Source organism: Nyctereutes procyonoides, unplaced genomic scaffold (assembly GCF_905146905.1).
Source record: "Nyctereutes procyonoides isolate TBG_1078 unplaced genomic scaffold, NYPRO_anot_genome, whole genome shotgun sequence".
NCBI lineage: Eukaryota > Metazoa > Chordata > Mammalia > Carnivora > Canidae > Nyctereutes > Nyctereutes procyonoides.
In genome coordinates, this window is record NW_026575028.1 from 5732716 (window position 1) to 5748099 (window position 15384).

Genomic DNA, 15384 nt, shown 5'->3' on the forward strand with positions numbered 1-15384 from the left:
TAGGTTTCAATGAAGTCATGTTGTTGGAGCCCTCACGATGGAATTACTCTCTAGAGCTCTCTCTCTGGAAGAGACGCATCAGGACCACACACTGAGTCAAGGCCATGGGAGTGCACACTGAGAAGGCACCAGTCTATAAGCCAGATACCAGATGGGTCTTCCAGATACCAAATCTGCTGGCATCTTGACCTTGAAGGACCTACCTCCAGAACTGGGAGATATAAATATCTCTCGTTTAAGCCATTTAAGTCTATGGCGTTTTGTTACAGCATCTAAGCAGGCTAAGACAATCATCTGAAGCACTTTGCACATGGCCTAGAACAGAGCAAATCTTCAATAAGAGGTAAGCTATTGCTCTTACTAGAAATAATATCTAAAGCCTCCATTATTTATTCAGGTAAATCACTTGAGAAGTTTTATAAACCTCTGAGGACTTCCCAGTTGGAATTATACATTGAAACACAGAAGAAAATTAATTTCTGATATTAGAGAATTTTTTTCTATTTTATTCTCTAGTTTTACAATTAAATGAAAACCAATTGTTATGCAGCCATCATATCTGACAATGGAACATTTAATTATGATAGTGCAAGAAATTTGAAATACCTCTCTCGTAATTTTTTCAGCTCCACATCTCTTTCACCAATCAGTTCTGAGATACTAACAAAGTAATTATGTTCCAAATTTAGGAGAGTTTCAGAGGCCGGAGAGTGGATTAGGTCATGGTATACATCTGCAAAATCTTCATCCCAGCTGGGCTCTTCAGGCCTTGCATGCTCTAAGGTGGTCTACAAGATGACACACAGACATTCTTAAATCATGATACGGCATTTTCATTTACTATGCTACTAGACGAGTAACTATATTACGAATCCATTTTTGTACATCAGACACGGACAGAGACCTCCTATTTACGTATGTGTACATATATAAGGTTATATAGGTTATATAGGATTATATAGGTTATAGAGGATTATTTAAGTATACAAAAAATATGGAAAGATATAAACTAAGTTGTAATGAGTCACCTAGAGGCAGGGATGAGGAAGGGGTGCTAATGTGAAGGAAGGGATAGGAAGTGACCCTAGTTGAAAAAAAATTAAGGATGCTATGATCTCATTTCTGTAAAATAACGCACACAGACACACACGAAAATGACCAACAAAATGCTAATGGTGGCTGTTTCAGGAGAGTGGAATTTCTGATGACCCTTATATTATATTACTATAATTAGAAAAAAGCTTCTAATTATTAAAAAATACACTGCTAAAAAGGTTTTATAGAATATACATTTAGAAAATGAGGTTACAGGGATCCCTGGGTGGCTCAGCAGTTAAGCACCTGCCTTTGGCTCAGGGCATGATCCAGGAGACCCGGGATTGAGTCCCACATCAGGCTCCCTGCATGGAGCCTGCTTCTCCCTCTGCCTGTGCCTCTGCCTCTTTCTCTCTCGCTCTCGCTCTGTCTCTCATGAGTATATAAATAAAATCTTTAAAAAAAAAAAAGAAAATGAGGTTACATATATTGTCTACATATGTAGTCACATGTTTAGTGATGCAATGACAATGAAAATCCAATTCATGTGTAGGATTTTACATCAAGGCAAGACAAACCTATGCAATTTTCTTATTTTGACTTTTTCTAGTATTCTGCATTCTTCTTAAGGGAGAAAAACCATGAGAGACTCTTAACCATAGTAAGCAAACTGCAGCCTGCTGGAGGAGAGGGGAGTGAGGAGATGGGGTAATTGAGTAATGGCATTAAGGAAGACACGTGATGTGATGAGTACTGGGTGTTACATGCAACCGATAAATTATTGAACACTACATCTGAAACTAATAATGTTGGCTAATTGAATTTAAATTAAAAAAATAAAATGCTTTTAAGAATATGAAATCTCTTAACAATATGCTTTTAAGAATATGAAAAACAGTAGCTATCAAACTGATAAAAGACTGAGTAAATACTGGTAAACAAGAAAAACAGAAACATGGGAAGAGGCAAAATGGGGATACCCTCAGCACACATGCAGATCCATCCAGGGAAGTGTGCACATAAATCCATCTGGGGAGGTGCAGACACCTGTCCCAAGAACCTGGCATATGTCAATACATCAGACAGACACAATGCTTTATAGGTGAGAAAACTGAGCAGTCCTTTGCCAAAGACCATACAATTTAATGGCAAAAGTAGAAATAACACAAAGGATTTAATGTTTTTTCCATTATTGATCTTTGGAGACAAACACCTGTAAAAAAAAGAACAATCTGAACTCTTCCGTTTTCTTATCAGTGAAAATATTAAAAATTGTAACCAGTGACATAACTCAGAGTAATAATTTACCTAAAAATAAAACAAGTGGACAAATCACAGAAACAGGTATCTTGAACCCTGTCAATCAGTAGGTAAACCTTTCCCCCTTGTTTTCTCTCACTCATACTTCAATCAACTGCCAGTTCAGAAGGGAAGAGTTTAAGGTGACTGACTAGCTGAAATCTGAACATGGATTTTACCTGCCCTAATGCCTCTGAAAACTTGAAAGCACATTCTGGTAACTGCTCTAAGGATTTAAACAGCCCATGCAACTTAAGCTTAGTTAAAAATTCACTTCAGGTTCAGGCTAAAACTTTGTACAGGAGCCTGTAAGAGATCATTGGGATCTGCTTGCCCATACATAGTACCAGATCAGATATTCAGGAATCCCACTAACCAGATCAGCTTAACTACAATAACTGGCAGCATCAATTTAAAACTCAATGTAGAGCAAGCCCTATGAATAGGTAGAAGCACTAAACAGAATTTTCCCTAACATAACTCATGCCATTCCCTCAGGAGAGAGGATACTAGGAACGGAATTGTAATGGCTGAGGGGAATAGGGGCAATGAGTAAAGGTCTGCAGAGAGAAAACTATTTCATGTCCAGGCCATTATGTTTCCACCTCCACCTTCCCCACATCAAGCTTTGGCTCCGAGTTCACAGACTTCCTCCTTTCTGTTCCACCTCCTGCCATCAGCCTGGTTTACTTGGATGTCCGTGTGAATAACCCAATCCAATGCCCTGTCTCTTGCTTCCCTGAACTTATCTTTACTAAGTCTTCTGCTCCCTCCAATCACCCATTCTGTATCATCCCCAGGAACAGCTCAGCCTCTAAAATTGAAACATTCAGTCTCTGACTATAACTTCCAATCAAGATTCACATTCAATTACTCCCAGGTAATTGGTTCTTTAACCTCATCAGGATCTCCACTGCATAGATCCAACTACTTATATTTATTTTACCAGCCATTAAGTCCTGCCCAGCTTCACTTTATTCCTTAAGTAGTTAGGAAATGGTCTAGCATTCAAATATTGTCTTGCCAAAATCCTCAAATCTCTTGACTGATCCCTTTCTCTTGCCCACCTAACAAAACTCTAATCTTATTCCTCTCCTGTGCCTGCAGTCAGGCTGTAGAACGCTGCAGCAGAAAAACTACAAAACTGTAAAGTTTATGATGACAGATTTCCCTTTCCCTTCAGTGATGCCCTTGTAATCCTATCTTTTTCTAGTCAGTTCTCTCTTCAAATATCCAACTGTGTCTTCAGTTCCCCACCTCATCTAAACATGTGGCCTGTCTTTTGTTTCCCAGATAAAGTAGAAGCAGTTAGAAGAAAATGTCCTCAAACTCCCTGCTACTAAAGCAGTAAAATTCTGAGAACCTATATCCATCTTTTTCTCCTTCCTTTCTGCCATAACCAAGGAAGTGTCCCTCCTCCCAGGCAAGATTAAGTATCTACTTGAGTTCTGGATTCTATCTGTTCTAGTCTTCATCTCTACCATTGTAAACAAACCTCTGACCTTGTGTTCTTATTTTGCAAGTGTCTCATCCTTCTTTTCTATGCAACCAAGCTTCTTGTGCTATCTATACTCATTCTATTTCCACACTCCCACACATTCTTAAAGTCACTGAAATCTAGTTTCAGCTCCGGCAATCCATTAAAAACTGATCCTGCCACAGATAAGATTACTTGATAAACCCAATGGACATCTTTGAGTCTTTTCCTCACTTCATTTTCTTGGAAGCATTTGACATTATGGACTATTCCTTCCTTCTTGGCATCTCTTTTTTCTCAACTTTCATGAGACCATAATCTTCTGTTTTCTTTCTACTTCCTGGGCCAATTCCTCTCTTCCCTTTGCAGTCTTTTTTCTCTATTCATCCCTTAAGTATTAGTGCACTCATTTATTTGTATATTCTTACATCTTCTTCTTCTGCTTTTTTTTTTTTTTTTTTTTTTTTTTGCCACCCATCTATACCATCTATTCAACCCAAACCAGAGAACTGTTATTTTCAGGCACTGGGCTAGGTGCCAGAGCCATAGCAGAGAATACACTATACATTTCCAGATGGCTATCCACACAAATAGGAGATATAGATAAGTCAATAGATAATAGACAATTATAATACAGGGTTTCATTGGGATTCTGAGCAGGCATGTACTATTCTCCTTCTACATAATCACCTTGGGCAATTACATTCATTCCATGACTTCACAATTCATCTATGTATGAATGACTTCCATACCCATGTCTCCAATCCAATCATCTTTCCTGAGTTCCAGGTGTACACAGCTAAGTGCTTATGAGGTATCTCCACATGGGTGTCTTGTAGGCACTTCATATATCCTTTACACTGAAATTTGCTTCTCAGGTAAAAGGAGCTCATGTGAAGGGAGCCACCATTCCCTCAGTTGTCTAAGCCAGAAATCTGAGCCAAGTAATCCTTTATCTTTGAGTCTCAGCTTAAATATTACCACCTTAGAGAAGAGTTCTTTAATCCCATATAAATTAGGTTCTCCCAACCCATATCTTCCCCTTCATGGTTCTCTAGGATGGCACTCATTTCCTTAGTAACATTTTGAAAATTATAATTTATGTACTTATTAACTGTTTTTTTTTTCATTACCATTACGTGAGAATAAGGATCAATTATGTTGATATATCCCCAGTGCCTAGCACAGGATCAACACACAGTGTTTGCTGAATAAACAAATATATGAATGAAAAGTTATCTTCTCTTTATCTCTACTATCATTACTCTAGACTAAGCTTTCATCATTTCTTCCCTAACTACTACAGTCTTCTAACTTATTCCAATATTTTTCCCTTGCAGGATAAACTTTTCACACTGATGCACTGAACTGTTCCTGAAGTGCAAATATGATAATCATCTTACTCTGCTAAACTTTTTTTGTAAAAGATTTTATTTATTCATGAGAATACACAGAGAGGGGAGAGAGAGAGAGTGAGAGAGAGAGAGAGAGAGAGAGAGAGAGAGAAAGGCAGAGACACAGGCAGAGCGAGAAGCAGGCTCCATGCAGGAAGCCGGACGTGGGACTCAATCTGGGGTCTCCAGGATCATGCCTTGGGCTGAAGGCGGCGCTAAACCGCTGAGCCACTCTCGCTGCCCTGCTAAACTCTTTTTTTTTTTTAATGATTTTATTTATTTATTCATAGAGACAGCGAGAGAGAGAGAGAGAGAGAGAGAGAGAGAGAGAGAGAGAGGCACAGGCAGAGGGAGAAGCAAGCTCCATAAGTTCCATGCAGGGAGCCTGATGTGGGACTCGATCCAGGGTCCCCAGGATCAAACCCCAGGCTGCAGGCGGCGCTAAACCGCTGCGCCACCGGGGCTGCCCAACTCTTTTAAAGCTGCTCATTACCTCTGGCATAAATTCAAAACCCAAGATGGTGTGCAAGACTCTTTCTTGGCCATTCTGAACTTCTTTCAGTTTTTCTAATGTGTCATGGGCTCTTTCACCTCACCCTTTGCCTAGGATATTCTTTCTATACTCTCTCACCATATATCTTTCACCTATTTCCAACTAATCTTTCAGGTTTCAACTCAATTTTTCTTTCCTGGAGGAAGCTTTCCTGACATACTCTAGACTAAAATAGGTGTACCTACTCTGTACTCTCCTAGCACTCTGCCTCATATCATAGCCCTCATCACATTTCACTGCATTTAATTTTAAATATCTGTCTGCTGTCAGTCTGTATACTCTGAAGGTAAGTACTGTGTCTATTTTGTTTTTGCTTATCCCAAGTGCCTAACATAATATCTGATATCTAACAGAAGCTCAGTACACATTTGATGAATGGATGAATACAAAGAGACTTGAGAAGAGAATACTGAAATGGAAGATTATGTCACCAACGAAAATAAATAGCCAACTTCACAATTTTGCCAACAATTGGCTCCATTTGTCTTTCCTTAACTATCCAAGCCTCTTCTCATTATTTTAAAAAATTAATGCCATAGCAAAAGATACAGCAATGATTAGAAAGAACTACATAAGATTCTTAGAGGCTGGAAACAGAACAAGATGCCTAGAAATAGCTTCTATGACAGTCAACAAAAAAAGGAAACAGAGAAGAAAACAGAATTACTCCACACCAGTAGGGATTAAGAGTCATAGACACTTTAGTAGGCCATCAGAACCTGCCATACGAGGCAAGTACATCCATTAAAGTACACAATGGTCCTCCATATGGAAGTTCCTTATACAACAGCAATGTACACCTCTGCAGTGATGGGACAGACCATCCTCCCTTGTAGCCATGTCTCACTGTATCACCTAAAGGTAAAATCACTTATATTTATAATGATTATTCAGGGTCTTCAAAGTTAGAACTGAATTTTATATACTGTGTTTAAGAAAGCAAGCAAATGTGTACTACAATCTTTATTTAAAAAATCTTTTAAGTTTGTTTATTTTTTAGTAATCTAGATCAGAGGTGCACAACTCCTCCTACTGAGCCAGCCAGGAGCTCCTATACTACATTTTTAAAAGACCTTCGTTAAAAGGTGGTTAAGGCAAAGATTCACAATTTAAATATATTAGCATCTGAAATATCTAATAAGTCCATTTTAGTAAATGGAGCTCATTCCTTCATAACCAGGGTAATTGGTACTACCGTAAACATTATGCTATTTCAACTTTTTACTGATGGCTCAGTTATTCTCTGGTTGCTGAAATACTGTTTATTCATATACTACAGCGATACGTTAGCCCCCTTCTGTCCCATCCTCTACTCCATTCTGCTTCCACTATCATGGTCTGCTGCTCATCATACTTGGATTCTTCTAATCACAATCCAGCAGCTTCTAATCTCTGCCGGCTCTTTGGCGATCTGCAACATAGCTTCCTTTTCTATTTTAATTCCTTCTTTTTAGTCACCTATTTCTACATTTCTTGAACTTGTACTAGCTGTTTGGCTTTTATAATTTTCACAGCCAGTGGCAGCCCAAATACATCCAGTGGGTATAACAATATTTGAGTCCTTTCAGTTATTTTCCTGACAGCCAATATTTCCTTTTTTCACTGTTAGAATTAGCTTCTTTGCTCTTTCTTTCCTTAATTCTTTAAAAACAAACAAGCAACTATACTTCTAGAATCCTGGCATTGCTCGAAAGCTGAACTCAATGTAACAAGAGGTGCTATGTATCTACTAAATTTGCAAAGGGTGAGGACAGAGTATTTGCTCAATTGAGGCTTGTTGATTTTAATTCACTATAAATCTGTACTCTTATGATTAAATGACTAAATATAAAGTGTTCTTAGTTTTATTAATATTACTCCTATTACTATTGTTGTAATCATTAATCTGTGTAGTCAAATTCCTATTTTTAGAATGTATAATGTACAAAAGAATAAGAAAACCATAAATTAATGAATATGGTAATACTTTTTTATGATAATATAAACACTTGTGCATTTATTGACCTAACATCTGGGAAGTTTTCTCTTTGGTTATACAAAATTAGGGGCGAGAAGAGGTTCTGCTTCCAGATTTTGTATCAAAACAACAGCAATCCTATAAGAGGGATTGACTGCTTTTCACAAGAACTCTTGACCACTCTTCTTCCCTCAACTTCTCTACATGCTCCCATTTACCCTGATTCCAACACTGATTGCACAGTGTTATTGGCTACATATTTCTCTCTTTCTACTAGATTATAAGCTCCTTGAAGGCAGACTTATCCTCAGCTGTGTACCCAACCCATTTTAGATGTACAAAAAGTATTGCTTGAATAAATTCAGTGGAATTATTCTTTTACTATATCTTATAGCTTTATTCCCTTTTATCAGCAGAAAGATTAGGTTTCTTTAAATAGTAATTATTACAGGCATATCTTTTTTTAATGCAACAACTGTATTCTTAGCATTTAAGATAATACATGTAAATTAGCGTCTTTACTTTTTTTTTTTTTAAATAGCGTCATCTTTTAAACATACTAGGAAACCTTAATGGGCATGAAGCAAACTGCTTTGAACAACAAAATATGACCCCATAAAATTGATCTTCAAATTCTTATAGGCCAAGTTGCTTAAAGTGGGATGTAATTCACTCATGATAGTCTGCAATTATTGAATTTATCTGTTTATGTAGTTTTGTTTCTGGCTCTCTAACTAAAATGTAAATTTCATATTGTGTCTGTCTGTCTTGCTCACTGTTTTATGTACAGTACCTGGCATGTAGTAGATTCTCAACATCAATTTAATCTTATCAATTCTGAGATGCATATATATATATATATATTTTTTTTTTTTACAACTCAGAGAAATCAGAATGCATCTTGTGAACCAACTCCTGGTTTTGCTGATCTGTTCCACAGTTGTTCTGGTCTCAATTTCATTGAGTTCTGCTCGAATCTTTTATTAACTCTCTTCTTCTGCTGGGTGTAGGATCTATTTGCTGTTTTTTCTCTAGCTCCTTTAGGTGTAAGGTTAGCTTTTGTATTTGAGTTCTTTCCAGTTTTTGGATGGATGCTTGTATTGCGATGTATTTCCCCCTCAGGATTGCTTTTGCTGTATCCCAAAGATTTTCACTGGTTGTATCTTCATTCTCATCAATATTACTCAGCCATTAGAAACAACAAATACCTACCATTTGCTTCTACGTGGATGGAACTCTGAGGGTATTATGCTGAGTGAAATAAGTCAATCAGAGAAGGACAAATATTATATGGTCTCATTCATTTGGGGAATATAAAAAATAGTGAAAGGAAATAAAGGGGAAAGGAGAAAAAATGAGTGGGAAATATCAGAAAGGGAGACAGATCATGGGAAACGAACTGGGGGTGGTGGAAGGGGAGGTGGACGGGGGGGTGGGGGTGACTGGGTGACGGGCACTGAGGTGGGCACTTGATGGGATGAGCACTGGGTGTTATTCTATATGTTGACAAATTGAACACCAATAAAAAATAAATTGATAAAAAAAGAAACAAACAAACAAAAAGAATGCATCTTGTATCGATGGCAGCTTGGTATTCTATTACTGCTTAATTGGTAGTAGTGTGTTCTATCTCTGTAGTAAATAATGATGTGTGCTATGACCAAAGGCATCTTAAATTTTATAAAATAAGATGTAATAATTTAAATGGGAAAATGATAACATTATGTAACTATAAAAACAATAGAAAGGGGGCACCTGGATGGGTTGAGGGACTCTTAATTTCAGCTCAAATCATGATCTCAGGGTCGTGAGATCGAGCCCCATGTTGGGCTCTGCACTGAATTTGCAGCCTGCTTAAGATTCTCTCTCTTCCTCTGCCCTCTTGTCCTCTACTCATCCTCTCTCTCTCAAAAAAAAAAAAAAAAAGGCAATAACAATAGTGAGGATAAGTAAGAGGACAAAACTGGAGGGTATTATGCTGAGTGAAATAAGTCAATTGGAGAAGGACAAACATGGTCTCATTCATTTGGGGAATATAAGAATTAGTGAAAGGGAATAAAGGGAAAAGAGAGAAAATGAGTGAAAATATCAGTGAGGGTGACAAAACATGAGAGACACCTAACTCTGGGAAATGAACAAAGGGTAGTGGAAAGGGAGGTGGGCGGGTGGTTGGGGTGACTGGGTGATGGGCACTGAGGGAGGCACTTGGTGGGATGAGCACTGGGTGTTATACTGTATGTTGGCAAACTGAACTCCAATAAAAAAAAATTAAAAAAAAAAAGTAAGAGGACAAAAGTAAAAGCTTAAAATGGGCACCTGGGTGGCTCAGCCAGTGAAGCATCTGTATTCAGCTCAGATTGTAATCTCTCCTGGGATTGAGCCCCGATTGGGGGTCCCTGCTTAAAGGGGAGTCTGCTTCTCCCTTGGCTACCCTACCTTCCCAGCTTGTGCACGTGTGCACTCTGCCTCTCAGATAAATAAATAAAATCTTTAACAAAAAAAAAAAAGTAAAAGCTTAAAGTGAACTACTGTTAGTTTAAGATTGCCAGATAAAATACAGGTCACCTGGTTAAATTAGAATTTCAGATAAGAAAAAAATAAATGTTACTGTAAGTAACATATAATATGTGGGATATACTTACACTAAAAAAAATATTCATTCATTCTTTGAGATTTGGATGCCCTGTATTTTAAATTATTAAATCTGCCGATCTTTGCCTGTTAGAAATAGAAGTAGCTCCTCTTTTACAAAGACATTACATAAAGTGTTTGGTGTTCACCCTAACATAGGAATGAAGCACACGAACATCAATATAGATCATATATCATGGAATAACGTCTTGTATGTGTAGAAAAAAAGATTCCACAACTGTTTCAGTATTACTTTTTCCAATTTAAAAGCTTTATCAAAGCCCAGAATATCTCTGAAATTTACAATCTGATCTATTTTCTTACCTCAGCATAAGCTTTGGCCCATGAACTGGCCAGTTGATGTAAATCTACTTCACCCGATTTCACAGCTTCCAGGGATGCCTCGGCGTCCCTGTCATAATCTCTTAGAGATTCTTCTTCTATAAACTGGCTCAGAGCTTCTTTTAAGTCTGTAACAGGGACAATATATGCCAACATCAGCAAAACCCCAATATAAACAAGGAATGTTTTACCTGGATAAGCATTCCAATGTGAAATTTTATCAAACCTGTATCCTGAACAAATGCCTAAAGACAATAAAATTAGTGTGGGGGGTCATTTGACTAGTTTCACAATTATTTTTATTACTACAGGCTATTGCATTGAGAGTGGTCAAAATTCTTAACTCTTATGTATAACCTTGACACTAAAAACATTACTTTCTTGAATCTGATTCTTCAGTTTGAAACTAAGCAGGTAAAAGCACATAAAGAAAAATCTACAGATTTTGAGGGTCTGAAGGTTACTGTATTTAAATGAAAAACAGTTTCCTATATATAGAGTTACATTCTTTGAGTTTGAAAGAGAAATTGGATGATTAGCATATTAAAGTGGAATTGGGATGATCTATAATTCCAGCTTTAGAGACACTACTTAGAGATGATATAATGGAAATAGTACAGGGATAGAAATTAGGATACTTGTGTTTTGGTTTTGGCTCTGTCACTATGTTTGTAACTTTAGATCAGTGGTTCTCAATTTTTAGCATGCATCAGAATTCCCTGGAGAGCTTACTGAAATAGGTTGCCACCCTCAGAGTGTCTGATTCTGAAAGAATGGGGTGAGGCCCAAGAATGTGCATTTCTAACAAGGTTCCAGGTGATGCTGTAGCATCTGATCAAGGAATTACCTTTGGGAACCACTGCCTTAGGCAAACAATTTAACTTTTCAGTGTATCAGTTTTCTTATTTATATAATGAGATTGTATTAAAAAGTTCCTAGATTCCCTTATAACTGTTTCTATGATCCAACATATTCTTTTTTAAAAAAGATTTTATTTATTTATTCATGAGAGACACAGAGAGATGCAGAGACATAGGCAGAGGGAGAAGCAGGCTCCCTGCAGGGAGCCCGATGTGAGACTGGATCCCGGGACTCCAGGATCATGACCTGAGCTGAAGGCAGATGCTCAACTGCTGAGCCACCCAGGTGTCCCGATCCAACATATTCTTAGCTTAAAATGTTTTTCTCATCTGTGAGATAGAACATATAGACCTTTTAAAAATGATTTAATACAGATGACCTTATGGAATTCATTTAGGTAAGCAAAAATTATTCAAAGATTAGTACTCCTTCTCTTCTATGACATCTCAGGAATTGAGGACCAGATCATTAAAAGGGCAATGTATTTAGCAATACAATTCTATAATATCATAATTACTGATAGTTGAAATGGATCTACCCAACTAAATTAAGAGATTAGGTGTTCTAACCCAAACTTTGTAACTAATTTTTCATCATATAAATTAATTTTCATATATTTACTTATTTTTAATTCTTTTAAAAGTAGGTTCCACACCCAGCATGGAGCCCAACATGGGGCTTGAACTCATAACCCTGAGATCAAGACCTGAGCTGAGATCAGGAGTCAGACACTTAACCAAATGAGTCACCCCCGTGCCCCTATAAATCAAATTTTATAAAAAAATTGCCTAATAAACAACTATAAGGGTTACAGAAAAAACAACACTCAATAAAACAAAGGCCTGGGGAATCTTTTTCTTCTTGGAAGCAGTTAAAGTTTTCTAATATGAGATGTCTAAGGAAAGAGACTATCAGAAATCAGTCCTCAGGGCACCTCAGTGGCTCAGCTAGTTAAATGTCTGCCTCTTGATTTTGGCTAAGGGCATGATCTCATGGGTCATGAGATCAAGGCCTGTGTTGGGCTTTGTGCTCAGCAGGGAGTCAGCGTGAAGATTCTCCCCCTCTATTCCTCCCTCTCTCTAAAATAAATACATAAATCTTATTAAAAAATCACTTCTCACCTTTTTCTATAAAGCATGGTAAACTGTGCAGCAGCATCAGACGCCCGTGTAAATGACTGGCATTTTCTTGAACAGGAAATTTGAGAGGCACCTTCAGTTCTAAGCACTGACTTCCTACTTTGAATTTATACACAAATTCCCTCTCTCTGTTGCAGAATCTTTCTATGCTTTTCTTCATCTTCTTTGGCAGGATTTCTATAGAACAAACAAACAAAAGCTGGTTATAAGTCCATAAAAATCACAGTGTCTCATCATTGTTGTACCACTTCTAAGAAAATGTTTCATCACTTGGTAATTTTGTTTGTGTGACTGGGAGCTAATTATTCTAGGCTTTCCTATCCTTAGCCCTGTATTTTCACCTTCATGAAGAAAATGAAGTGCTTCTTTTTTTTTTAATGAAAAAATTTTCTTTTAAACTTCACTTAGGAAAAAAAAACATCATACCCATAAAGTACTTTGCATTCCTAGGCAGAGTTCTCAAGAACAGAAAGAGAACATGAGAAGAGCAGAGAAGATTCTTAGGAGGAGATGAATGGGTGGAAAGATATAGAGGCTATGAAATAACTGGTGAATACAAAGTCAAAGAAATAGATCCGGGACCAAGAAGTGATCTTGAAGATCCTAGATGTTGTGAGCATGAGATCTTATTGGACGGACATGGATGGAAGAAAGATGGTGTTGGAAAGATTTCCATGTGGGAAAAAGACATACAAAAAAGGACAGGATATCCCCAAAGGTAAATTGGACACTTTTCAAAAAGAAGAAAATCTGGCCACAAAAAGTAAGAATTGATATCGATTAAGGATTTATTTACCAGCTTCCTCACTGGACTCCATCTCTATGCTTTTCATCATCAAATCAGTTTTCACAGTATTGTCTATGCTGAAGTTACAGTAATCTTTCCAAAGAGCTTATTTGATTATATTGCTCATCTGCTTAAAGCCTTTTGATCATATTCCACTGCTCTCGGGACAAAATTCAAACCCCTTTACCCAGTGTACAATGCTTCTGTCTGTATTTCGAGGCCTCCCCCCCAACACTTACACCCCTCCTCAACACCCCAACACACAAACCATTTTCCAGGCAAAAACCTTTCTTTCCACTTCCAACCTTTTTGAATGCTTTTTCTTTGCCTAGAGCAGCACTCTTACTGCTTTTCTTTCCTTGGATAACCACCACTCAGGTTCTTCAGGTCTCCGCATAGATGGGCACCGGGGAGTCTTTTAATTTGTGGGATTGTCATAAGGATTAATAGAATGACAGATATGAAACGTCTGACAAAAAAGATGATCAATAGATGAAAACTAGTAATAATAAAAGAAGTTCTCTAAGAACTTAATAAAAAAAATCGCAGATTGCTGATTGAGCACACATGATGAAGACAAAAGCAGTAAAGGAACACCGTAAAAGGGGACTGAAACTTATGGATAAATAGGTTTATGATCTAATCTAGTTTAGATTCAATATTTCCGATCAACAAAAGCCATTAGCTCCGGTTTCAAACGGTTCAAGATTTAAATTTACTGTCTGAAACTTTAGTTCCCTCTCCCCACTTTTTTTTTTTTTTTTTTTTTTAAGCAGGGGTGAAATTAAGAAAGGTTTCCCAGGCAAACTTGGGACGGGAAGAGGAGAGAGCGGGACAGAACTCCCGCCGCCAGCAGGGTGCGGGTTCTGAGTGCAGGAAGGGGAGGGCAGGCTGCCAGCGCGAGAAACTCCAGCCGAGGGAGAACACCCGCTCCATTAGGCGGGTTCGGTCTGAACGGGCTTCCTCGCTTTTGGTTCTGGGCTCACCTTCCCCGGTTCCGAAGCCCCGAGCGGGCTGCACACTCCGAGCTGTCAGGGAGCTGCGGCGCGGGGAGCATCAGCTGACTTACTCACCCATCTGTGGGCTGTAAAACCTGCTTCAGCAGATTCGCCCTTACCTTTTCCTCTTTCCCGGCACGCCGTAGAAAATCCCTCGGTCTCAGTGCCCCCTTTTTCCATAATGCCCCAATTTAATCATTTAAAAAATGTAAAAAAGGTGTATTTCTACTGTTATCATGAATCTCAGAGAAGGCGTAAAAAAAAAATTCTCCGTCGTGGCGAAAGTTGCAGCGGCAAAGCACAAACTCGGCTTTGGGAGAACGGATGCGGAAGGGCAGTGCCTTGGGCACGGCATCTTCTCAGAGCGCATGCGCAGCTGCCAGGATGGCTGGTAATCATTGGAAGGCTGGGGGCTGGGGGCGGAGAGCTTCTGGGTCTGGTTTTGCGCGGGAATTGAAACCGCCACTCCTGCCAACAAGAACTTGAAAGCTGCGAATGCGGAGGCGACCATGGTGCGTCCTGTGAGGTGAGTAGTTCATGACAGCAGCGAGGACGGGGAGAAAAGGCAGGAAGAAGGTGTAGGGAGCTTCGTCTACATACGATTGGGTGGAAAGGGCCGGATGAGCCGAGGGTAGCGCGGGGGGGATGGGGTGGACGGTTTCTGGGAAGCTCTCGGGTCTCCACCGAGAGTCGCCGAATCCGCAGAAGCATCCGGCGTACCAGCCTTTCCTTCTCTTTGCCTCCCTTCACAGCTATTGCGGATTCTTTGACCCGCTCCATTGAAATAAGCCCTGGTCGTGTTAGCATTCGAATGGCGCTTTACATTTCACCGAGCTCCTACTTAGCTACTTAGGTGTCATTTCATTTCATTTCATTTCATTTCATTTCATTTCATTATTTATTTATTTAGC

The 15384-nt window shown here is 38.6% G+C and overlaps 2 protein-coding genes across 3 annotated transcripts in view; one reads left to right on the forward strand and one right to left on the reverse strand.

Annotated features, from left to right (window-relative positions):
• The window catches only part of CUNH12orf4 (chromosome unknown C12orf4 homolog), a 49243-nt gene extending 34703 nt beyond the window's left edge, over positions 1 to 14540 (reverse strand). Inside the window, exons 1-4 of one of the 2 annotated variants that reach the window (XM_055315607.1) lie at positions 14462 to 14540; positions 12671 to 12865; positions 10671 to 10816; positions 607 to 788 (exon numbers count right to left, since the gene is read on the reverse strand). In XM_055315607.1, the coding sequence (XP_055171582.1) occupies positions 607 to 788; positions 10671 to 10816; positions 12671 to 12848 (506 nt within the window). In that variant the 5' untranslated portion in view covers positions 12849 to 12865; positions 14462 to 14540. Of the gene's footprint in view, positions 1 to 606; positions 789 to 10670; positions 10817 to 12670; positions 12866 to 14461 lie in introns of those variants that run through there. The other variant, XM_055315608.1, reaches the window with a different exon arrangement.
• Positions 14541 to 14899: 359 nt separating this feature from the next.
• Positions 14900 to 15384, forward strand: part of RAD51AP1 (RAD51 associated protein 1) — a 37516-nt gene continuing 37031 nt past the window's right edge. Inside the window, exon 1 of the mRNA XM_055315341.1 lies at positions 14900 to 14999. Within this exon, the coding sequence (XP_055171316.1) occupies positions 14983 to 14999 (17 nt within the window). The 5' untranslated portion in view covers positions 14900 to 14982. The remainder of the gene's footprint in view (positions 15000 to 15384) is intronic.